We start from the raw sequence: 23644 nt of genomic DNA on the forward strand, positions 1-23644 counted from the left end.
AAGCATCCATGCTGAGGGTTTTTTTTTTTTTTTTTTCCTACTTCTTTTTTCTCTTAATGGGTCCGGGAATGAGCCTCTTAATTGGATGTCCCCTGCTTAGAAGAATGCCTGGTTGTGCAGATGGGATGAGTAAAGTATAATGTGCTGTACTGAGCAAAATGAGGAGCATGAGAGAAGCGATTGTAAGGTTTCATGAGCTGTTTGGTGAGAGGTGGACTGGAAGGAATGTTACCTCCTTGTGTACTTGGATTCACTTAGTTTCTCTTTCATGTCAGAAGTTTGCTGGTTGAAGGACACTCAGAATTGACTATCCTTGGCAGCCCCAAGTGAGAAGACATAGAAAGTGTGTGGAGATGCACACTCAGTGTGGGTCTGCTTGGGCATGCTCCTCTAGGGCACGTGTGGAGACCAGGAGAAGCCATGTGGCTAGCTGTCGCTCTGGGATGCCCGGAGTGGGTGGCTCTCCTGGTTGGCATCAGCAATGAGCACTGCTGACCCACAGTGTGGGGTCTCAAGGGGCTGGCTCATTTTAGTAGCTCTGGGTAGAAGGCTCTTACCTGCTGCCCTGTAACAATGACAGACCTCACACTGATGGAGGCTGAAAGCTTGTAGGACCAGGTGTGACTGGTCACAGCCTTTTGGCCTTTTGCTGGTGAAACTGGGCTGTTTGGTGTTGCCGTTTTGTTTGCTTCAACATTCTGCCCTTTTTAAGTCGGTGTCAAGAATGAAATTTCAGATGAAAGAACCCTTTAGAACATACTAATGAAACTTTGTTAAATGATTTAGTGCAAAGAACACACAGTAGAAAAGCAAAAAAGCTTTTATAATCTGTGCTTGTAAAAGAACTTGGGAGAAAATTGTATAGCACCAAATTGGTCTCCAAATTTCCTTTTCTCCTTTTTTACCTCTGAGATGATTCTCTGTCCTCGATGTTCTGTGTCTCTGCCAAGGTTGGGTATTTATATCACCCTTCATGGGCCATTCCAAATCAACAGCTTCAACATCAGTCTTCTGTATGCGTCGTGACTTTCAACTCCTTCCTGTGCTTGCCCGGGAAGGACTGGGCATTCCCCACTGCTGATGGTGAGGGGTGCTTAAGAAGCTGATGAACATTTTGGGGTGCGGAATGTGCTAGGAGCGTGTGTGCCTCGCACAAACAGCTTCCTATCCCCTTTGTGCTGTGCTACCCTCACCTTTCCACAGAAGCATGGGCTGCTCCTTGGTTCAGTACTCTGACGGAGTGTTCAGTAACGTGGTTAGAAGTACACAAGCCATAGAGTCAGGCCGCCTGGGTTTGGGTTCCCCCATCCCCTTGAACAGCCGTGTAAGGCTAGACACATTACTTCTCTGTGCGCTGGTTTTCTGCTTTGTAAGGCAGATGCAGTAAGGGTGTTCTGTGGAGGGGCTGTTTCAGGCTGAAGGAGCCACCAGCACTGGAGAACAACAGTCATCTTTAAACCTCGGTGTTTTCTTTGAGAGGAGGCAGGCTATGTGGCGTGGTGTAAATCCTTCAAGTAATGGATTTTATGACTTGGGATTAAGAGTCTGGAGCTCACTAAGCAGGCCATAATCCAGTTAAGCTATCCTAAGAAACACCCCCATCACAGTAGACTAGACTTCTGCCCTCTGCCCCCTTTTCAGTCTATTATAGGCATTAGGCATTAGGCACCTCCAACCCCTTCATGTTCTCAGTTCACATGTGGACAGTGCTAGTGTAGCTGCTTGGAATTACTAGCAAATGTATGGTGTGATAAATGTAGCATTGATTGAGGTCACAGTTCCATTTGGAACACACAAGATTGGATCATCAGCTCTAACTCCATGAACGAAAAGGAAACAATTCTTCAAGAATCTTGGTAGCCCTTAGGTATGTTTTGTCTGAGCTCTGGGTAAAGTGATTTTTAGGCAATTTACAGAATTGATTTATAATGTAGGGTTTTGTTTTTGTTAAAGATTTGTGTTATCTATTTGAAAGGCAGAGAGAGAAAGAAAAGGAATCTTCTATCCACTGGTTCAGTCCCAAAATAGAGGCAACCACCTGGGCTGGGCAAGGCCAAAGGCAGGAGCCTGTAGATCCGTCCAGGTATTGCCATGTCCACATCAGTGCATTTGGACTATCCTGTGGTGCTGTCCAAGACATTAGCAGAGAGCTGCATCAAAAGTGCAGCGCCTGTGATTCAAACTGGCATCTGTATGGAATGCTGACCCTGCAGGCAGTTGCTTACCCTACCATACCACAGCCTCAGCCCTGCTTAATACCTGCTTGGAAGTATTAAAGTCTGCCTTGGCTATCCGGAGCACTGTGATGCATCTCTGTCCTTCATTGTGATGAAACCTGGTTTCACAGGTAGAAGGTAGAACAGTGCTCTCTGCGCTGAAAGCCAGTTTTATGCTGCTTCTTAACAGCTCCTTGTCCAAGGTTGTTCGTGGTGTAGTGGCTGCCAGGTACTCCAAAAGACACACTGCGAAAAGACAGATGGTCCCTGCTCCTAAGGATCAGCGTAGGTGCAAAGGACAGAAACTGTAATGTCTGAATTTCCTATCTGTATAGATGACACGTTGAACTCCAAAATTACTCCAAAATTAGCCACATAAACACAAAATATGAACCAACAATGAGCAAATCCCAGTCTGCAAGGACAGCCAGCTTCCAACAAACCAGGTCATACATACAACAATCACACTTAGATGTCTTCCACAGTTTTATATATACATATATATATATGTATATATATATAAATTTTTAAGATTTATTTTATTTTTATTAGAAAGTCAGATATACAGAGAGCAGGAGAAACAGAGAGGAAGATCTTCCGTCCGATGATTCACTCCCCAAGTGAGCTCAACGGCTGGGGCTGGTGCTATGCAGATCCGAAGCCAGGAACCAGCAACCTCCTCCAGGTCTCCCACATGGGTGCAGGGTCCTAAGGCTTTGGGCCGTCTTCCACTGCTTTCCCGGGCCACAAGCAGGGAGCTGGATGGGAAGTGGAGCTGCTGGTATTAGAACTGGCGCCCATATGGGATCCTGGCGCGTTCAAGGCGAGGACTTTAGCCACTAGGCCATGCCGCCTGACCCTCACAGTTATATTTTCAACACTCTGGATTAGGTTATCAAATTTTTCCTCTAAAGCATCAAACGGTAGCTGTTTTAAGTTCTGTGGACCATTGCCACCACTCAGTTTCATACACAATATGCAAATAATAGGCGTGGCTGTTTTATAAAATTTTTGGTCAATAATTGCTGCTCTAGAACCAATACCAGGCACAGAAAGAGGTATTCAACTACACACTGGATGAATAAGTGAATGATTCAGTAGCTTGATTTCTAGAAGATGCCCAAAGTTGGCACATAAGGCTCAGCATTGATTCCATTTACAGACTGCATGCGTTGTGTAATTGACCTGGGTGAGACACAAATTTCTCCTTGAACAGGAATTTCGCCTTTTTTTTTTTTTTTTTTTTAAAGAGAGCTTCATAGTTTTCTGCTTTGGGATAAATCCGTGGTTATGAGTGGCAGTGTGCTGGCAAGGTGGCGGGACATATTCATGCATTCCACAAATACGAGTGCCTTCTGTTTGGCAAGCATCTGTGAGTAACGCAGGCACACTCCCTGACCTTATGTAGTAGACAGGAAGAATCTAGATCATGGTAAGTGCAGGTGTGTGTAAGTGAATTAAAACAACTTGTTCAGACAGATGATGGGGGTACTTTTAAAATAAGGTAATACTGGCAGATCTTCCTGAAAAGGTGACATTGCACAGAGCTCTGTAGGAGGAAAAGGACCCTGGTCGGAAGTTTGGAAGGAACAGCAGAGTCCAGAGACAGGATGCTAGCCTGGCACCCCTGGGGGTTTGTGTGACCCATGTAGGAGCAGGAGAGGTTAAGTAGGGAGACCAGGTCAGGAGGGAAGCCTGCATCAGGCAAGGAGTTTGCTTCTGTTCTCTGAGTTGGGAAACCAGAAGAGGATTTTGAGGAAGCAGATGTGATTGGGAGTCACTGTTCAGGGTCGCTGGCTGCTGACAGACATGTCAGGGACTCAGCTGTCAATGACTGTGTGACGAAGAGCGCCAGCAGCTAGTGACTGGAAGCCACGCTGTCTACATTTAAATTGCTTTTTAAAGTTTCTATGAAGTCAAACACTCATTTCATACCGGAATACAGAAACGGTGTAGCTATGTGGTTTTGACTCAGGGGCTCATTAGGTTGCAGCCTAGGTGAAGCCTAGGCTGTGGTTATGCAAACACTTGGCCGTAGTTGGAGGATTTGCTTCCAGGTTGACTCACAGCTGTTGGCCAGGGACCTTTTCTTTATCACACGCCAGCCGCTTTTCTTTCCTCAGAGTGAGGTACCTGGTGTCTAGTGTGCCATCACTTCATAGGGTTCAGTGTGGAGGGGAAATGCAGAGCAGGTGCAGGAATCCTTGGATGCCACCTTGAAGGCTGGCAAGCATGAGATTTTAAACTGAGGTACAACTTACAAATTTCAACAAATCAAATGCCCAGGGATAGCTAAGAGATGTCTGAGACTCTTCAATAAACACTGTGGAACAGGTCTGGGAACCAGAGGAAGGTCTAAATAAACTGAAGGATATACAGCTCAGGTATGGCTATAGATTCAGGGCAGTTCCAGCTGAAAGTGGGTCTTAAGTAGAAATTAATGAACTGAATCTAAAATCTATACAGAAACACAGTGAGCCAGGAAGCCACTCTGGAGGTGAAGTCAAACTGATGCCGGATAGACAAACCTTAACTCATGAAGTCTGATTCTTAGTACTTGATTTCAATACTCCCATTGAGAGTCAAAGACTATTTTAATTAAAAATCTTAAAAAAAAAAAAAAAAAACAGAATTGAGAGCCCAGGTAGAAACCAGCACATGTGGAGATAAATGAGACCACAGCATTGTTAGGGAAAGTGTGTACACCTTGCATCGTTCCATTTGTGCCAGTTCAGGGACAGGAACGACTGCTGATCTCTGTGGTGTTCAAAATCAACAGAATGGTCATTCCTGTGTGGGGGTCAAACAGGTCTGCGGGAATTCCTGGGGTATCGGTGCTGGCCCCACAACCATCTGTGTCACTTGGTGCATGTGCAGGGTTTCCTGGGGGAAGTTATGGGTTTCTTCGCCTTTTTGTAGGTTTCCTATCTGTAGGACATCTTTGGCTGGAACTAATGGGGGGTATTTTTCCATTTGATTTGCATCCTTGTCCTCTCTCTGTGAGATCAGGAAAGCCATGGTCGGGACTTGATTCTAAAATTCCTAAGGTCTCTGGATTGGATTGAATAGTAGCCCAAGTCAGAATTGGTCTCAGGTAACAGGTACTCTTGGAGGTGGATGCAGACAAGAAGTGCTGGTTATGGTTAGCCTTGCCTACCTTGAATTCTCTTGCAAGTTCTTAGCAAGTTATTAGCTTGTGTTGGTTTCACTGCTGTTAACCTAAAAACAAAAATGAACCCTGCTTCTTTCGCACTAGCACCAGTAAAACACAGGGGAGACTGGTCAGTTGGAGCCACTTGCCCAGGTGCCTGCTCCCTTCTTACTCCCTCAGCCCCAAAGACAATACTAGCCCTAGGATGGAAGGGTCAGGGCGCACCCAAAGCCGGAGAGGTGCTCTTCCTACACAGCTGGGGGGATTGCAGGGCTTCTGTTAACTGAAAGGGTAAGGAAGGAAAATCCACTCTAGGTGGACAGAACCTGTCAGCCTGAGTGAACCTTTCTAGTTCACTGTCTCACTGGGTGGTGGGTATATACTTAACTAAAATGTGTGAGGCTTCCCAGGAACTTGAACCTCACAGATGCCTCCATTCTAGAGCTGGGCCTGCCCACATTCCCACTTCCTCTGAGGTGATGACTCTCACCGGAGGGTTTAATTCCCCAGTTGGTAAACATGTGCTCATCGCCTGTCTTTGTTCAAGCCAGGAGATAAAAAGGGGAAAAAATTAAGAGTAACATTTTAAATGAAGAGCCACAAAACAAAATCAACTTCCGGGAGAAAAAAGAAATTAACAGCAAGAAGTTAAACAACATGCTATTAAATGTATAACGTGTAGCTGAAGAAGTGAAAATCAAGAACCTTCTTGAAGAAAGTGATGCCACTGCATGATCTACGAGTTGATTTTGTTTTGTGGCTCTTCATTTAAGGGGATGTATAGTAGTTGTGTAATGGAGACTGTCATATCTAGTAACATGTCATTTAACTTCATGGCATTGTAAATTTCTATTTTTCTTTCTATTGTTGATTTTGTATCATGACTTTTCATTTAAGGGAATGTACAGTAGTTATATAATGGAGACTAACATTCAGATGTGAGGATGCAGTGTGGTATGCATTTCTGTTTCCAGACAAGGATGGACTTACAGTGAAACTGTTGACTATCTTGACAATAGGATTCTGGACTCTGCCATTGTCCATACCCACAGTGATGGACATGTAATTGAGTATGAATGACTATATGTTATTAATGATATAAAGGAACTAGGTGGGGGGGGATTGGGGAGGGGATAAGGGAATATGGAACTGTATCATAAAATGATAGCAATAATAATAAAATGTGGGAAAAAAATAAAATAAAATTGATGCAAAAAAAATTAAGAGTAACATTTTATTTTATGATATGAAAATTCTGAGAGATCTCAGTTGTGGTGGCCAGAGGTAGAGCGTTAGCTGAGCACAACAAGGTGCTTTGTTTTCATGTTGTGTTGAGTAGTCAGAGCTGGCATGGCAGCCCAGGATGCTGAGTGTTTGTTACAGCAACTGTGAAACCGAGCAGGTTGGTGATAGGTCGCTTAGGCAAGTTGTAACCCCTGGTTTAAGCATTATCAGGCAGAACATAGTAGATGAGGGCCACAGAAGGTAAGATTTTTTAGAATTTTTCTTAGACCTGTCTTCAGCTAGCAACAGCTACCCAGGGGCCTCTCCTGGTGAGATTTATCTTTAACGTCCATGAGGACTTCCCTTACAGGAAGTCAGGTTGCTGTGAGCTAGGATTACCTCTGGGGTTTCTTTTATTGGCACAGACTAGAACCTTGGAAATGATGGATTAGTTATTTTCTGGGGAAGTGTGTGTGGTGTCCTTCAAGCTCTTGTCCTGTCCACCACACCCCTGCCTTTTTGTCTTTCAGCCCCAGCAACAGCAGGAAAGACAGCCTGGTGTAGGGAACTGGGGTGCTTCGCCGAACGCACCGCAGAGCCTCCTTAGTGCGGTAGGAACCCTTGTCAGTGCCCCTACTTTATCAGAGTGAGTAGCATTCTTCCCAAGGCGTTGTAAATTGTGAGATGCTTTGTTAACTTTCCGGGTTTCTTGTTATCTCTGCAGAGGTTGCGGCCCTGCCCCTGAATGTGTGTGTATTGTGTGCCCTTGTGGCAGCTGGCCCTGGCAGATTGCTGCATGCCACCTAGCAATGCTGATTTCAAGTCCCTGGATGGGAGGATGTGCTCCCCTTATGAGGGACTGCTATTGGGAAACCAACCAGGGAGGCTAGTAGGAGGTCCCATACAAAGCACACTGTACTTTCTTGTGGGATCTGTATTTTATGCATTTGCTAAGAGAATTTACCCTTTCTGAGCAGTAGTTATCCATTGATCTTTAAAAGGCGAAGTTAAGGTAAGGGCAGTCTTAGTTGGTTTCTTTAATTGAAAGAGAGGTATTAACCATGAGTTAGTTCATTCCCCAGTTTTCAGCCAGGGCTAGGCCAGACCCAAGAGTCAGAACTCAGTGTGGATCTGCCAGACAGGTGGCAGGGACTCAGATACTTGACCCATCCGCTGCCTGTGGTCTCCTGGGGTGGGTGCTACCTGGAAGTTACAGTAAGAAACGAAAATAGGACTCAGATGTCTCAAGTACTCCGATATGGCATGTGGAAATCCCAGATAACTGTAATTTAACTACTATGTCAAACGCCCACCCCAAACAAGTGATTTTTTAAAAAAAGTGATGTGCTGGCCCACAAGACATGGCTATGTGTCAGATTTAATCCAAGTTTGTTTACAATTTGTCTAGATTAATTCATCATTATAAATTAATTTCCTTCTTGTTTCCTTCAGGAGAAAGAACGATGACTTGAGAAAATTGGATATGTATTTTGAACCTGCCTCAGACCACTAGTCATTCTTGCTAAATAACTTTCAGTATATAAGTTATGAATACTGCAGTTTGAAACTGTTTTCATCAATGCTTTCTCCCCCCACCCCATTTAATGGAAATATTTAATCAACAAAATATTTTGTAGGATTCATGTCAGACATAAAGTGAATTTGAAGAATAAACTTAAGAGTTTAGCTAGGTAGTGCATTGTGTACGTGTGGGGTCTAGTAAGAGCAAGAGCCCATCAAGATGGCAGGGAGGTCAGTAAGTAAAGCATGATGACCTTTGAGGATGTGGCGCTGGAGTCTGGGATGTGTTACAGGCAGAGAGCCGAAGTGAGTAACGTTTACAGAGGAAGGAGCTGCAAGTGTGTTTCCAGGAACTCTCATGGTGTGGATCGGAACAGGGGAGCCTCTGCTTTCAAAAAGAACAGTGGCTGGGCATCTGCTGTGTGCCAGGCACTAGATGCTTTCCCTGCATGCTGTTGAATATGGTTGGAGCCAGCCTGGGGAAGCTGAGCAGATTCAGCTCTTGCAGCTAATTAAATGGCAAAGCTAGCACTCAGACCACTGCCAAGTCTGTTCTCTCCTCATGCAGCTCACTTTCCAGGGAAGGTAGACTGGTGTGGGTGAGTCATACAGAGCATTTGATCTAGGTGGAGGACTCCGGGACAATTAGATGTTAGTTTAAATTAATGAAATGCTGCCTGTAACAGTAAGAAAATAAAAGCATATGACATTTCCAAGTGAAAACTTAGTGATGAAATTCCAGGAAATGAAGCCAAGGAAGCCAGGCTGAATTTGCAGTTGTATTAGCGTCTGTGTTGCATTCATTCATTAAATGAGCTTCCTCTGCAGTCTTAAATTACTTAATATTGAATTTTTGTGAACATAAGAACTTTGGAAGTCAAAAAGACAAAGCTAATTTTCTCAAACATAGAGTCAGTGGTTATTAAAGATACTTAATATTGGGAATGGGGGCAGGGAGAGCTAGCACAGTGGCTCAGTTGGCTAATCTCCACTTGTAAGCACCAGCATCCCTTAGGGTCCCTGGTTCATGTCCTGGCTGCTCTACTTCCCATGTAGCTCCCTGGTTGTGCCCTGGGAAAGCAGTGGAGGTTGGCCCAAATCTTGGGCCCTGCACTTAGAGAAAGCGTCTGGCTCCAACCATTGCAGCCATTTGGGAAGCGAACCAGTAGATGAAAAATCTTTCTCTCTGCCTCTCCTTTTCTGTGTAAATCTCCTTTTTTTAAAAAAAATTAATAAATTAAAAAAAAATCTTAATACTGAGTAAAAGAATGAAAATTTAAATTAATCTTTAAATGAAAATATTAAGAACTCATGCTCATTTTTTTATTATATTTTGACAACCTTAACAAAGTTAATTAGGGTAAAAAGGTTCAAGGGCTACAGGAAAGTGGGTAAGACTTATTTTTTCCATATTGTTTCCTTCATGTTTAAAGAGGGGTATTAAGGGAGAAGGCCCACCCAATTTCCTACCCTCCCCAGGTCCCGGATATTGGGTATGCTCTGAGGTTCTTGCTCAAGTGGTTTTCATATTTCAACAGTTATGAATCACTGCCAATCTTGCCACTCTAAGCACTATGAGGTCCTTGAAGAATCCACTGATTGACATAGTCCATCATAGAGTCTCTTTGCCCTGTATTTCGTTGCCAATATATAGCTGAGGTGGTTGGTTGACCTGTTCTGTCTTCTTTCTTTTCATGGTTAGGGTTCTGAGACGAGCATTTTGATTGGGGAGATCCCCAAAGAAACTTTGTCTGAGGTGTTCTCAAACCAGATTCTTGTATGTGCTAGCAAGTACAGGGCCTGGCACAGTCCATCATGGCCTGATCTGCTGGTGGTTGCAATTGCTGAGTTGGTTCTGTTTTCACTCCCGACTTCCACTGGAACCAATGGGTGTTGCAATCCAGCCTGGTTCAGCCCAGCACATGCTCGGCCCTCACATAAACCAGTGGGAGCTGCAGCCTAGTTGGAGCGACCCACAATAACCCCCACCAGGCCCGCCCCCTACCCTGGTTTGCCAGTATGTGTAGCAGTAGTCCAGTCTGTCCCACACCCCATTCCACCCCAGCCGCTCTCCTGGTTTTATGCCCTCCTGTGAAAGTGGTAACCCAAGAGGAAGAAGCCCACTATTTCCCTCCCAGGCCTCTCCCACTCCCAGATTATACACTCTCCTTCAACTGTGGGAGGAAGCTTAAGAAAATTGGGTTATAAACAATAAAAATAGTTGTTGGCTCGTAATAAACTGAGCCTCAGAATCACCCTTTCATAGTTTTTAGTCTTTTTAATCATTACATAAAGGTAAGTTTTATGTCCCAAAGCTGTATCTGGTTGGTTATTTTTAAGTAGCCTGTGAAATCTTTCTTTATACATCTTGAATTAAGGAATCATTGCTAATTTTTTCGCTGCATATGGAAACTTGGCTTGGGAAATTATTAGTGTTACTTTTTAATAACATTGATAACCTCATTGTTCCAAAGTGAGTACTGTGCTATAGAAGTGTGATGATTACATTGTGCCTTTGAACTGTGTTTGTTGAGTTTTCATAGAAATCGAGTATTCTGGTTGTTTGTGGCTGCTTCCTGTGTAATGAAAGGTTCGCCAGTATTGGTGGGGAAAGTTCACCAATTCCTGTCTTACAACATGATTAGATAATCATTAATTAGACTGGGCCCGGCGCGGTGGCGCAAGTGGTTAAGTCCTCGCCTTGCACGCCCAGGATCCCATATGGGCGCCGGTTCTAATCCCGGCAGCCCCGCTTCCCTTCCAGCTCCCTGCCTGTGGCCTGGGAAAGCAGTCGAGGACGGCCCAAAGCTTTGGGACCCTGCACCCGCATGGGAGACCCGGAAGAGGCTCCTGGCTTCGGATCGGCATAGCATCGACCGTTGCGCTCACTTGGGGAGTGTATCATCGGATGGAAGATCTTCCTCTCTGTCTCTCCTCTCTGTATATCTGCCTTTCCAATGAAAAAATAGTAAAAATAAGTCTTTTAAAAAAAAAATCATTAATTAGACTGGTGGAGTAACCAAAGTTTTTCTGTAATCTGTCAGAATCTGTTCAGACATTTTATTCCTAATTGGCCTCCACTTCTGTAAAATGTTAACTCCGTGCATAAATGCTATGCATCCATTTAGGAAGGGTAATATGGGTAAATGTGTGTTTTGTTTGTAAACAGGAAAGGAGTTTGGAGATGCATCTTTCTCCCAAAGAATCTATGTCTGTTACTGCCTGTGCTAAAAGTACACATTTGATTGCAGTGGAGTCTCGAAAGATTTTATGCCTAAATTTGACTATTGGTAGTGTGTGTGTGTGTGTTTATTAGTTTTTATAAAATATGTATGTTGAAAAATATTGTCATTTTTTAGGATTTATTTATATATTTCAAAAAGCAGAGTAACAGAGAAAGAGGTCTTCCATCTACTGGTCCATTCCCCAAATTGCTGTAGTGGCCAAGGGTGGGCCAGGACAAAACTGGGATTCTGAAACTCCATCTGAGTCTCATATGGTAACAGAGGCCAAGGCATTCTTATCATCCTTCGCTGCCTTTCTAGGCACCAGCACTGGGAGCTGGATCAGAAGCAGAGCAGCAGGCACTCAATCTGGCATTTGATTATGGAATGCCAGTGAAACAGGGCTATGACTGAACCTGCTGTAGTTTCTTAGTTACAGTGTGGGATTCGAAACCATTTAAAAATGTTTATCCTGCCATGTTAAAGTTCATTGCCCTTTTACTTAACAGGTCTCTGGTTCATGACTAGTTTTGTACCATCTTCCGTTGGTCACTTGGAAGGTACGAATTATTTTGATTTGTTAAGATGAAATGTTCATTAAGCCCTGACTAAGCATACCTCCTTGATAGAATTGATCTCATCAAAAGTGCTTATCATTCTTGAGCTTTTTTCCCCCTCACTTGAATGACAGTGCTGTGTCCTTAGTTGTCTGAATGACAGATATACACTGTTCATTTTCAGGAAAATGTCCACTGTGTTCCTCAGTCTGAACAGCCACACTGCCATAGGCTACAAGTGCACAAGTTTGTCTTAAGTCATATTTCTGTAACTGAGATGCTTCGTGTGTGCTTCCCAGTGTCTCACAAAATGCTGACGAGATGTGTGTTTGGGGCAGGATTCAGTGCAACTCTGCACTTGGGCTGGGAGAGCGTGGTGGTGGAATGTGGTACTGCTGCCCTACTTTGGCTCCTTGGCAGTGCACCAGCTGCTTTCCCACCACCGCTGCTTGTGTTCAGTGAGGGAGCACTCATTAATGTTACCCTGAGAACAGCTTGGGCTTCAAAGGAGCCTGTGAACCACACTCAGAGAATCATTGGTGTAACAGTGTGCTGTGCTGGAGCCAGACTGCCTGGCTCAAATCCTGGCTCCTTCGCTCACTGGTCATGGCATTATCATGGGCAGCAGTAACCTGGTTCCCAAACCAAGCATTCCAGGGAGAAGTACAGAGAGCTTCTGAGCCTAGAGTGGAGGGTGCGTGTGTGCTTAACATTAGTCCTCCTGTCCTTTGTGGGTGTGGGCGCAAACAAGCCTTTTGGGGAAAGAAAGGTGCTTGGACCCAAACCCACAGTTTTAGGGTATACCCCTTTAAAGACAGGTGCTAAGGCTTTGTTTTGTACGTCAAACACCCTAACTTTCTGGATTTTCAAAAATGGCCCCTTAAAATCTTTTCTCCAAGAAAATAAGGTAAAGAAAAAAATCTGTTAACAGTAAGCAGTAAATGCTTTCCATCCCAGTTTAGTAATTCAGGGGAATTTGAGCAGCAAAGCGTTTTTCTCCTTGTGCCGTCTTTGGGCATGGACTCTTCTCGATTGCACATCCACCCTTTTTCCTTTTGGGAGTAACCTTCACTTAGGAGGGTATTTTAATAAGAAAGAGCCTGTTACTGCCTTCTGTCATGTTGTTCATGCCAGCGAGCGAGTTGCTGTATGGGAGAAGCAGCTTGCGGTGCTCCCGCACCGGCATCCCTGGACTGAGCCCTCTGTCCTGCTCATTTTACTTTTGTTTTATGAATCTAGGCACCTAAAAAAAAAGTTTACCTCTAGTTAGACAAGTTTTATCTTCATTTTAGAGAATTTTTTTAAGATTTATTTTTATTGCAAAGTCACATATAAAAAGAGGAGGAGAGACAGAGAAGATGATCTTCTGCCCACTGATTCATTCCCCAAGTGGCTGCAACAGCCAGAGCTGAGCTGATCCAAAGCCAGGAACCAGGAGCCTCTTCCAGGTCTCCCACATGGGTGCAGGGTCCCAAGGCTTTGAGCTGTCCTCAACTGCTTTACCAGGCCACAAGCAGGGAGCTGGATGGGAAGTGGGACTGCCAGTATTAGAACCAGTGCACATATGGGATCCGAATACGTTTAAGGCGAAGACTTTAGCTGCTAGGCTACCATGCTGGGCCCTGTTTAAGAGAATTTATGAAAACTCAGGAAAATATAAATCAGGGGAGAAAAGTTGCCGTTGGCGTTGCCATTCCTGGATCTGTCCTTTGCTGCTCTTTTTAATGATTAATAGATGTTCTGTTAGTGCTTCCTAGTTGGCAGCACAGTGTATGTGTAGTTCATGGTGTGTGCATTCACTATCAGCAGCTCCTCACCAAAATGTACTCTTAAAACGTTTTTAATGACTTTGTGGCTTTGCAATTAATGTGTAGGATGCTTGAAAAGAAATCCATTCCCCTGATTACAGTTGGGTGACTTTCATTTTGTCAACCCGTATTTATTACATCTTATTCATTTTTTGATTATGCTGTGTTACTATGTTGAAGAGGGCTGTCCAAGAGAAGTGACTGCTTCTAGAATAATACTTACCTTTGCAGGATTCTTGAAGTGGGTTCTAAATTACTTTCTGGCAAGATTGAACTACTTTCCCATTACATTAACATTCTGCCCAATTCTCTATATTTTCACCAGATATTGGTAAATGCTTTTTAAACAAGATAAATTATACAAGTTTAATATTGAGCAAAAATATAAGTGGTTAGAAGTTAAATAATATACAGCAAAACTGCAATTTATATTTCTCCTTATGAGAGGAGTCCACACTGACTGAGCCCTGAGGGCTTTCCTTAGCATTCTAGAACTTGGTTTTACTGCCAAGCCCAGGAACAGGCCTGGTTGTGTGGAGTAGGTTGGAGGTACAAGTCTAGGAGGTGTGCTTTTGTTCATAACCCTAGGCTTGGGACTGCTACATGAAGTGGTTTGAGGGGGGTGGGAGTGAGTAGTTGTCAATTTTTATCTTGGCTTTAAAGGCAGATTTGTATAATATGTGATTGAGGCTTGTGTCTGTGTTCTTCCCTAATTCAATGCATCTTTCAGGTGTGTAACAGAGGAACATGGCTCAAGAAACAAATCACAGCCAAGTGCCTATGCTTTGTTCCACTGGCTGCGGATTTTATGGAAACCCTCGTACAAATGGCATGTGTTCAGTGTGCTACAAAGAGCATCTTCAAAGACAGAACAGTAGTAATGGTAGAATAAGCCCACCTGGTAAGTAATCTTGCTAAGGCACAGCAGTATTCAGAGTTGAAATACACTTGGGGCCCACTGTATGCCGCACACACAGTTCCTGTTCCCACATTGTGCTCACATGACCACGTTCAAAGCAGCCACACTTTGCATCCCATGTTGACGAGTAAGAGGGTCCTGGGTCCCAGCTTGTTGAACTTTGGGTAGATCCATTGCATTGGGTTGCTGTGGTGTGAACCCCTGCTCAGACTTTGTTAAAATGGGGGCCTGCCTCCAGTAAGGTAAGGAAGAGCGGGCTTCCAGGAGGTTCTGACTCGTGTTTGTGGAGTGCAGGGTAGCTGAAAAAAAGAATATACAGATGTGCCTGCACAGAGGACTGCAGCGGACCCAGTTGGAGGCAGGTATAGTGGGTTAAGCCAGATCAGGGAAGATACAGCCTTTTTTTTATTTGGTTCGTGGTCTTCCCACCCCCTGGGTTTGTTTATTTTACTCATGAGAGAAGCAGAGAGAGAAAAATAGAAACATGTCCTTTGTGCTGGCTCACTGGCCAGATGCCCATGTAACCAGGACAGTGGCAGGCCACGCCCAAGCTGGAATCAGTTTAGGGGCCTCACTGTCAGGGCCGTTACTGCTGCCTTGCAGGATGGGCCTTAGCAGGGAGCTAGCTGAGCAGTCCTGGGAGTAGAACCCATAGAACCCAGGCACTGCAGTGTGAGATGCTGGCAGCCCACACAGTGTGTCAGCTGCAGCAGTGCCCAACCCCGCTTTGGTTTTTTTATGCTTTTCCATGTCAGAGGTCGTGGATGGAGTCATGTGAAAAGAATCATGTAATTGTGTAACAGCAGGGTTTTGCAGGTGTTGGTGTAGGGTGACTCTCACGGAGGTCGGTGTCTAATGTTTAGATTCTCTGTGATTTAAGTCCAGGATGTTAGATTTTTCATTTCATCCGAGGTGTTTCTTACTGTTTTTTTGTTTGTTTTGTTCGATCCAAAAACTAGAACTATTTAAAGGAAACTTCCCAAGAAATTGTAAGACTAATATTGAATGAATGTAAATTGTTACTTTTAAGTTACATCATCCTCTTTCTGTCTGCCTTATAAATGGGAGGGAGAAGTGCATAGTGTGCTGAACCTGAACCTGTGTCTGCCTTACTGCTGAATCACCTTTAAATAGCTCATTTGTAGATAGTGCTAGCATTTAAGGATTTGGGTATATATACAATTTATATGTGTTTCCTTCTTGGTTAAAATTAATATACTCTTCAGGGGAGAATGGGGAAAACAACTAAAATAGTTGAGTGACATTTTTATTAGAAGACTACTGGAAAATGTATAGCTAAAACTAATGAACCTACATATTGTACAGCAAAAGGCGACTTCCGCCTAGTGCACGGTATGGCAAGCCAGCGGTGGGTTCCTTAGAGCAGGCCTTGCCCTGCCCAGAGCATGACATCACTGACCGGGGTGGGGTCCTGTTCCAGCAGCTCCTGCCAGTCGCCTGTCGGAGTCACTACCAGCCCAGTGCGCAGATGGCAGCGGCCCTGAGGTGCAGTTGGTGGCAGACTCTCCATCTCCATCTCTGCAGCCAAGGTAAGGGTGGCCTTGCAGCCAGCGGGTGAGCCGGTGGGACATAAGGAATGAACATGTGCTGCTTTTGTTGAGCCGTATGAAGGGAAACCTTGTGAAAGCACTTCTGGATTAGCAGGTCTAAAATGGGATCTGTCTGACACTACTTACTGGTTACCGGAAGTTTTCTGCTGCTTTCTTCTTGGCCAGAGATGTTTCTCCCTGAAACCTTAGGTTTCCCTTGCAGACATCTTGACCTTTGTCCTTTTGATGTGCCCTGACCCTCCCCTGAAGTCCTTTTGAAGCTTGTTAGTTCTGCTCTGCACATTTTAGTCAGCCTGGAAATGTGAGTGCTTTAGAGTCTCTCAATATCATGATATATGAGGTACATACCTGTTGTGTAGTATATTTTTCTTTCTAACTCTGAAGATAGGTCGATTAGAAATTTTGCATGCAGAAATATTTGCTTTAGTCTGCTGTTACGAACACAAGCGCGTATGTGTGTGTTTCTACACTGTGGTTTCTTTTTCTGATTCACAGTTGACAGGATCTGGGGTGCCAGAATGTGCTCTGCAACTTTGCATTAGGGTTCTGTCAGCACGTCCTTGTCACGTGTCTGCTGTGTTTTCAAAGTAGTAAACTTCTGGTTCAGCTTAGTCTCCATTTTCATGATCTTTTTCATGTTTAATCATCTATATAGATACATTTACCTCTTATTATATCACTTAGTTAATATTTTCTGTGTATTTTTTAATGGAAATACTTTTGTTTTCTAGCCCTGTATCAAATCAGTCACTTTTATCAGAATCTGTAGCATCTTCCCAAGTGGACAGTACATCTGTGGACAAAGCAGCACCTGAAACAGAAGATCTGCAAGGTGCGTATCGATGCGGTGGTGTGCACTGCATGCACTGCAGCACTGTGTAGCCCTTGGAGTGTGGGAGGCTACATTCTGGCCACTTTGTTTTTGAACAGAGTGTTTTGTACCCTCAAGTATTTAATGAGATGTTGGAAGCCATTTCCAATTTAAGCATAATTGCATAATTAGCATAAATAGAAGATGCAAAATGTTTAGTTTGAAAAATACGGTTCAGTAAGCATGAGTATTGCACTGTTCTGTTATTTTGGGTAGTTTAATTCAAAAACTGCTCCCTCTCCGTCCAAGTGGAGCTGCTGGCCCGAGGGAAATCTGTTTTCTTTGGGCTCTAACTCTGATTTTGATATGGTAACCTGCTGGGCTGGCTGTCACCCCTGGTCCTCCAGCTGTGACGTGAAGGGTGTCTGATACCCTGGGCCACTTGCATTCATGCTGTGGGTTGCTTGTGTTCTTCACATCCCTATTTCATGATCAGAGCCGTCTGAGAAGGTTTGACAAGAGGAATGCACGTGAGGCTCTCCCACTGGGAGCCCCGGTAAAGGAGGCATTTTAGGAGTTGTCCATCTTCCCCATGGTGAAAATGATGTGTGAGGTGAGAAAAATCTGCTGTCCTGAGAAGCCCATGGCCGAGGAGGGTGTGCTTGTGCCCAGGGCAGGATGTGCAAAATGGCCTGATTTACCAGACTTCCCTTTGCCCTCTTGCTTACATAGCAGGTGCACCAAGGTTTTGGGCCATTAAGTTTTAGATTTTAGTAACTTAGCCCCCTTGGTTTGATTCCATTCCCAACAATTAAACTTTTTTTTTTTTTAAAGATTTATTTTTATTACAAAGTCAGATATACAGAGAGGAGGAGAGACAGAGAGGAAGATCTTCCGTCTGATGATTCACTCCCTGAGTGAGCACAATGGCCGGTGCTGTGCCGATCCAAAGCCAGGAACCACGAACCTCTTCCGGGTCTCCCATGCGAGTGCAGGGTTCCAAAGCATTGGGCTGTCCTCGACTGCTTTCGCAGGCCACAGGCAGGGAGCTGGATGGGAAGTAGAGCTGCCGGGATTGGAACCGGAGCCCATATGGGATCCTGGCACATTCAAGGCGAGGACTTTAGCTGCTAGGCCGTGCTGCCAGGCCCCCAACAATTAAACTTGACAATTTGGATGTAAGTTTTTCCATATCATGAGAAATACATATGTCTCCAGCATTAATAATCTAGTCCATCTAGTGTATTATTATTATGAACTCCATAAATACATAAATGAGTAATTTTTTAGTTCAATAGAAAAATTTAAGGAAGGGAAGAGATGAGGGCTGTTCTGAGAGCAAAAAAGAAAGAATGAAAGAAAGAAAGATTGGGGTATCCACTGAATGTGGGAGATAAGGCAAGAGTAGGGTCTGAGTTCCCAGTGTTATAGTGATTTAGGGGTGATTGCTGTAGACAGGAAGATTACAAAGGATAATGTGCACAAGCAGGATTGTAGCTAGGGTGGAAAAGCAAAAAAGTCCCAAAGTGCAGAGTGCTCATTCAGGGATTGTCAGTAAATCGCAGGCATTCGAACGTGCGATGTGCCAGTCTTGTGCCAGATATTCGAAAGTCATTGGTGTGGGATGAAAGACTGAGGTCCTGCACCCTCGAGGCTTGTTGGCAGCAATGTAGGTACCCCCACCTTGCCCAAGTGCATTGACACAGAAGGTAGTCATGATGCCATTGCAGGAGAAACTGCCCAAAGTTCTAAGGATTAATAGACCCTGTTCGCATGTGTGAGCTGAATGTTTTTGGGCTAAACCACCATCAACTTCTAAGACCCTTTAAAAAAGTTGGCATTCATGATTCAGTCTAGCAAGATCTTTGACAAATGAGATATACTGTGCACCCGAGTTTAAGAGAATATTCATTTCCCATCTATAAAATCTGCTAGCGATCTAATTTTAACAAATGTCTTTGCTTACATTGTTAATGCCTTCTTTTATTATAGACAGAAATATAAATAAGTGTATATGCACTCATGTACGCACATGCACTTACAGCTCCCTTACTGGATAGGGATAGATTGAGGTGTGTCTTGGGCTGGCATGTGGAGGTGAGAGTTCCTGTTAGCATGTCCAGCCCCTCCTCAGTTCCCAGGAAACATGAACTGGTTTGGCAGTCCGCCTGGGTATCTTTTCTTCCTTATTGCTCCTTGAGCCTCCTGCCTTAAGGAAAATTGATTTACTAAGAATACAGTTCCGGATGGAAGTGGGTCTGTGAGTAGCAGCTGTGTGCCTGAGCCAGGATTGGCTAGCAAGAACAGGTTTTCTGTGCAGGTATCCTGCTAATACTTATACTATGCTGCCAAGGTATACTATGCTGTGAGTGGCGCTGCTTTCATTTTGGACTCATAGTTTCTAAGAATTTTTCTCCTGTTTAACAGAATTTATCATACTGCAACGTGTTTCTCATTTAATTGCACTTTTTAGTAAAAATTACCGCAATAGCAATACTTCACTTACCCAGTGTCCCTTAGGAATGTAACTCAAGTTTCTGGTTCACAAAAGCTGGCTTTAGAAAATAACAGTCATTTCCGTCACGTTTCAGTATTGTAACTTAGAAATAGTCGGTGCAACTTACAGTCGGTGGAATTCATAATTAAAGGTTCTGTTTTCATGTCTTGACACTGCTAGGTAGTCTGTGAGCCTTAATATTTTTAAAGGAGAATTAAAAACCATGTCTTACAGGATGTAGAAGTTACTGAGATAACCAGAGTGCAGTGCATGTGGTCAGACACAGCCAGTGTCCTCTGATGTCTCTGCGTGAGGATCTGGGAGTTAGAGCAGTGAGGTGGAACGCTTTCCTGGGCAGCCGAGTTACTGCAGAGCCTATGGAGCGGGACTGCTGGCCTGGGAGACAGGTGAACTAACATTCTGAGGGCTCCTGCTTTCACACGGTGCGGCTTTGAGTGGTTCAGGGTCAGCAGGGGGCAGTCTCCTAACACTGATGGAAGGAAACTGCACAGGTTAAAAAAGAGGAGGGGGTAGGAATCCTTCTGGTTTTGAAGAATGGTGAGAATAAACAAAACAGCAGTGTTGGAGAAACTAACACTTCCCAGTTTCCTATGTTGCTTCAAGAGAGTCATCGGAACTGTGTGGTACTAACATGAGGATGGTCAGACCAGCAAGATGCAAGTAGAAGTCCAGAAATGATAAGAACTAACGCTGTAAGGCTTTACAAAGAAAATGGGTCAAACTTTTGTGATATTGGATTAGGCAGGAGTTTCAACCAAAGAACAAAAACAACCAAAGAAAAAATATAAATTGAACTACGTCAAATTTAAAATGTTCTTTCAACCAGCACTGTCAAGAATGGAAAACAATTCACACACTTGATAAAAATGTATAAAGAAGTGGCTTTAATTCAACGGTAAAAAAGCAGAAATAGGCAACAGATTTTAATAGAAGACTCTCCAAGGAAGATAATGCCAGTTGTCAATTAACACATTAAAAAGCACTCCACATCATTATCATTAGGGAAATGTGAATCAGAGCTATAATGAGATACTGCTTCACAGCCACTAAAGTGGCAGTAATCTGTGAATTCTTGTAGAGGATGTGGAGGCATTGGAACCTTTCCGCATTGCTGGTGGGAAAATAAACTGGGGCGGGTGAGGAGAAGTCTGACAGGTGCCCGTTGCCTCTGCCTGACCCAGCAGTGTTATTCCCAGAGTGTCAGCATTTGTGTGCACACAAAGCTTTGAACTGCAGGGTTCCTATCACCGTTAGCCATGGAACCAAACAATGGAACAGCTCACATGGCCATCAGTGCTACCCTGCGCTCAGACCACAGAAGGAAGGAAAGTCTGACAGGTGGCACAGTGTGGATGAGAGATACTTATCTGCTGATTCACTCCCCAAAATGGCCGCCATGGCTGGACGTTCAAGGCTAGCAGCCAAGAATCCCATCTGGGTCTCCCTGGTGGGTGACAGCAGTGCAAGCACTTGGGCCATCTTCTGTTGCTTTCCCTGGGCGTGTGAGCAGGGCGCTGGATTGGACCTAACCCTGCCGGGAATCAAACTGTCACTTTGAGAAAGCATGCTGAAATTGTAAGCTGCAGCTTAGCTCACGCTGCCACACACCAGCCCCGAGCAGGATGAGTCTTGAGAGCAGTAGTAAGCAGAGGAGCTAGGAACCAAAGGCCACATAGGGACAGTGCCAGCTTTGTGCGGTGTTTGGAATAAGAAGCATGGTACCTGCGTGGGTGCCAGGGCAGAAGGGATTGATTGATGCTTTACAAAGCTTTGCTCTGAAGTACTCTAGAAAATGTTGACAAGTTGGATAGTAGTTGCAATTTGTCACTGAGATAAGTTATGCACTTAGTTATAGCATTGAGGTTTAAAATGTGTTTAGTTTGAGACATGTGGTTAGACGAACATGTGACAGTGTTGTCTTTTGTCCCATTCCACCACCCCGAAAAAGAGATTGAAGATGGCTTTTGTTGCAGGGGAAGCTGGTGAAGGTGTAACAGGCAGGGAAACGTGAAGGTTGGGAGTTAGTGACCTGGCCGTTCATTGAAATGGCCATCTGGGCCAATGGCTCATTGTAACTAGAGCAGGAGGGGTCTTGTGGAACCAGAGAATGGGAAACCACGGCCAGAGTCAATGTAGGGCATTTGGTTGGTTTTGCCTTTTTAAATGGCAGCCTTGTGTTGTGGGCAGATTAGCATAAGGGGCTCACAGAACCTGACATCAGTCTGCAGGGTCACTGTGTCCAGCATGGCCTCGTGAGGTGCAGCTAGCCCAGACGCCAGGTTTTGGTGTGTCCTTACGTAGTGGGCGCACTGCAAATACAGCACACCAAGTGGGTGTTGAAAACTTAGTGCTCCTCCCAATGTAAAATAGCCAGTACTTAACATTCATTAAGTTTCTAAAGTGCTGGTATTACCCACTTGGGTTTCTAACATGATTGCTGAAAAATATAAAATAAATTCATGATTCTCAAGTCTTTCCATTGCTGCTTCTAATACAAGCCTGTTTTTTTTTTTTCTTTTTTCCTTGAATGTGTAGGGTTTTTGTGTTTTAGTTTATTCAGCTCATGCCCCCTTTGGTACAGTTAGGCCCTTTGTCCCTGTGAGCCACTGTGAGAACACAGCCTTCCTTCAGGGAGGGCCTGTTCACTCTGATCAGCTGGCCCTGCTCAGCTGCGTGAGCAGAAGCGGACACAGCCTGCAGGTGTCTAGGTGCCTTCCTGAGGCGGTGGAGAAGGGCTACACATAAGCTGTTTCACCACATGTGGTGGAAGATGCAACTTAAATCACTTTGAGGACCTGGCACTGTGGAGTAGTAGGCTAGACTTCTGCTGCTGGTGCTGGCATCCCCTATGGGCACTGGTTTGAGTCCTGGCTGCTCCACTTTTTTTTTTTTTTTTTTAAGATGTATTAATGCTTATTGTAAAGTTAGATATACAGAGAGGAAGAGAGACAGAGAGGAAGATCTTCTGTCCGATGATTCGCTGCCTAAGTGAGCGCAACGGCCAGAGCTGAGCCAGTCCAAAGCCAGGAGCCAGGAGCTTCATCTGGGTCTCCTATGTGATTGCAGGGTCCCAAGGCATTGGGCCATCCTTGACTGCTTTCCCAGATCACAAGCTGGGAGCTGGATAAGAAGCAGGGCTGCCAGGATTAGAACTAGCGCCGAATGAGATCCTGGCGCGTTCAAGGCGAAGACTTAACTGCTAGGCTACTGTGCCAGGCCTACAAAGGAGTTTCTAACAGCATGCATTGTGACTAAAGGCTCATCTGTACTTGAGGTTATAAATGAGGGCGCAGGCTTGTTCCCAAACCATCTAGTAGTCCAAGATCCTCAGCTCAGGAAATTGAAACATGTTGTAATAAGTTACGTTGATGGCATAGACCTGCAAATAACACAATTCAGACTATCTGAACTGCTTTCCATATCATACAGTAAAACTTAGCCAATTCATTTCTATGCAGAAACCTTTTGGGTTTTGATTATGATTTCAGGTGCTTTTCATTTTCTCTAGATAGTTTTGTTCTTTTCCTTCTGCCGGAATTTTCGTGGCATAATCAAAAAACTGAAACTGATGCCTATATGGGATCCCGGCACATTCAAGATGAGGGCTTTAGCTGCTAGGCTACTGCGCTGGGCCCATGGCTGCTCCACTTCTAATCCGACTCCCTGGTAATGCAACTGGGTTAGCAGCGGATAATGATCCAGGTCCATGGGTCCCTGAACCCGGGAGCCTCTTCCAGGTCTCCCACATGGGTGCAGGGACCCATGGACCTGGATCATTATCCGCTGCTAACCCAGCTATTGCAGCCGTTTGGGCAGTGAGCCAACAGATTGAAGATTTACTTTCTCTCTGTCTCTCCTGTCTGTAACTCTGCCTTTCAAATAAAAATTAAATCTTAAAAAAAAAAAAAGAACAAACAAACCTTTGAGATCTGTGTTTGATTTTTGCATAACACACATTTTCTTGCACTCTTTGAAGGACCTCATCCTATAGCAGTATTATAAGTATATTGCATTCACTACTAAGACCAGTTGATGCTCAGGTCCTGTTGGCGTCACCTACTGATGCCATCTTATGCCACTTCTCACTGTGTATGTGAATATGTCCCTAGTCTGAGGTGGTGCTG

The 23644-nt window shown here is 44.4% G+C and overlaps 1 protein-coding gene across 2 annotated transcripts in view; it reads left to right on the forward strand.

Moving 5' to 3' along the window:
- Positions 1 to 23644, forward strand: part of ZFAND6 (zinc finger AN1-type containing 6) — a 66735-nt gene that overhangs the window by 37345 nt on the left and 5746 nt on the right. The window contains exons 2-4 of one of the 2 annotated variants that reach the window (XM_040969541.1): positions 14432 to 14602; positions 16065 to 16170; positions 16923 to 17023. In XM_040969541.1, the coding sequence (XP_040825475.1) occupies positions 14449 to 14602; positions 16065 to 16170; positions 16923 to 17023 (361 nt within the window). In that variant the 5' untranslated portion in view covers positions 14432 to 14448. Of the gene's footprint in view, positions 1 to 14431; positions 14603 to 16061; positions 16171 to 16922; positions 17024 to 23644 lie in introns of both variants that reach the window. The other variant, XM_040969540.1, reaches the window with a different exon arrangement.

Source organism: Ochotona curzoniae, unplaced genomic scaffold (assembly GCF_017591425.1).
Source record: "Ochotona curzoniae isolate NIBS_2020 unplaced genomic scaffold, NIBS_Ocur_1.0 scaffold_4701, whole genome shotgun sequence".
Classification (NCBI taxonomy): domain Eukaryota; kingdom Metazoa; phylum Chordata; class Mammalia; order Lagomorpha; family Ochotonidae; genus Ochotona; species Ochotona curzoniae.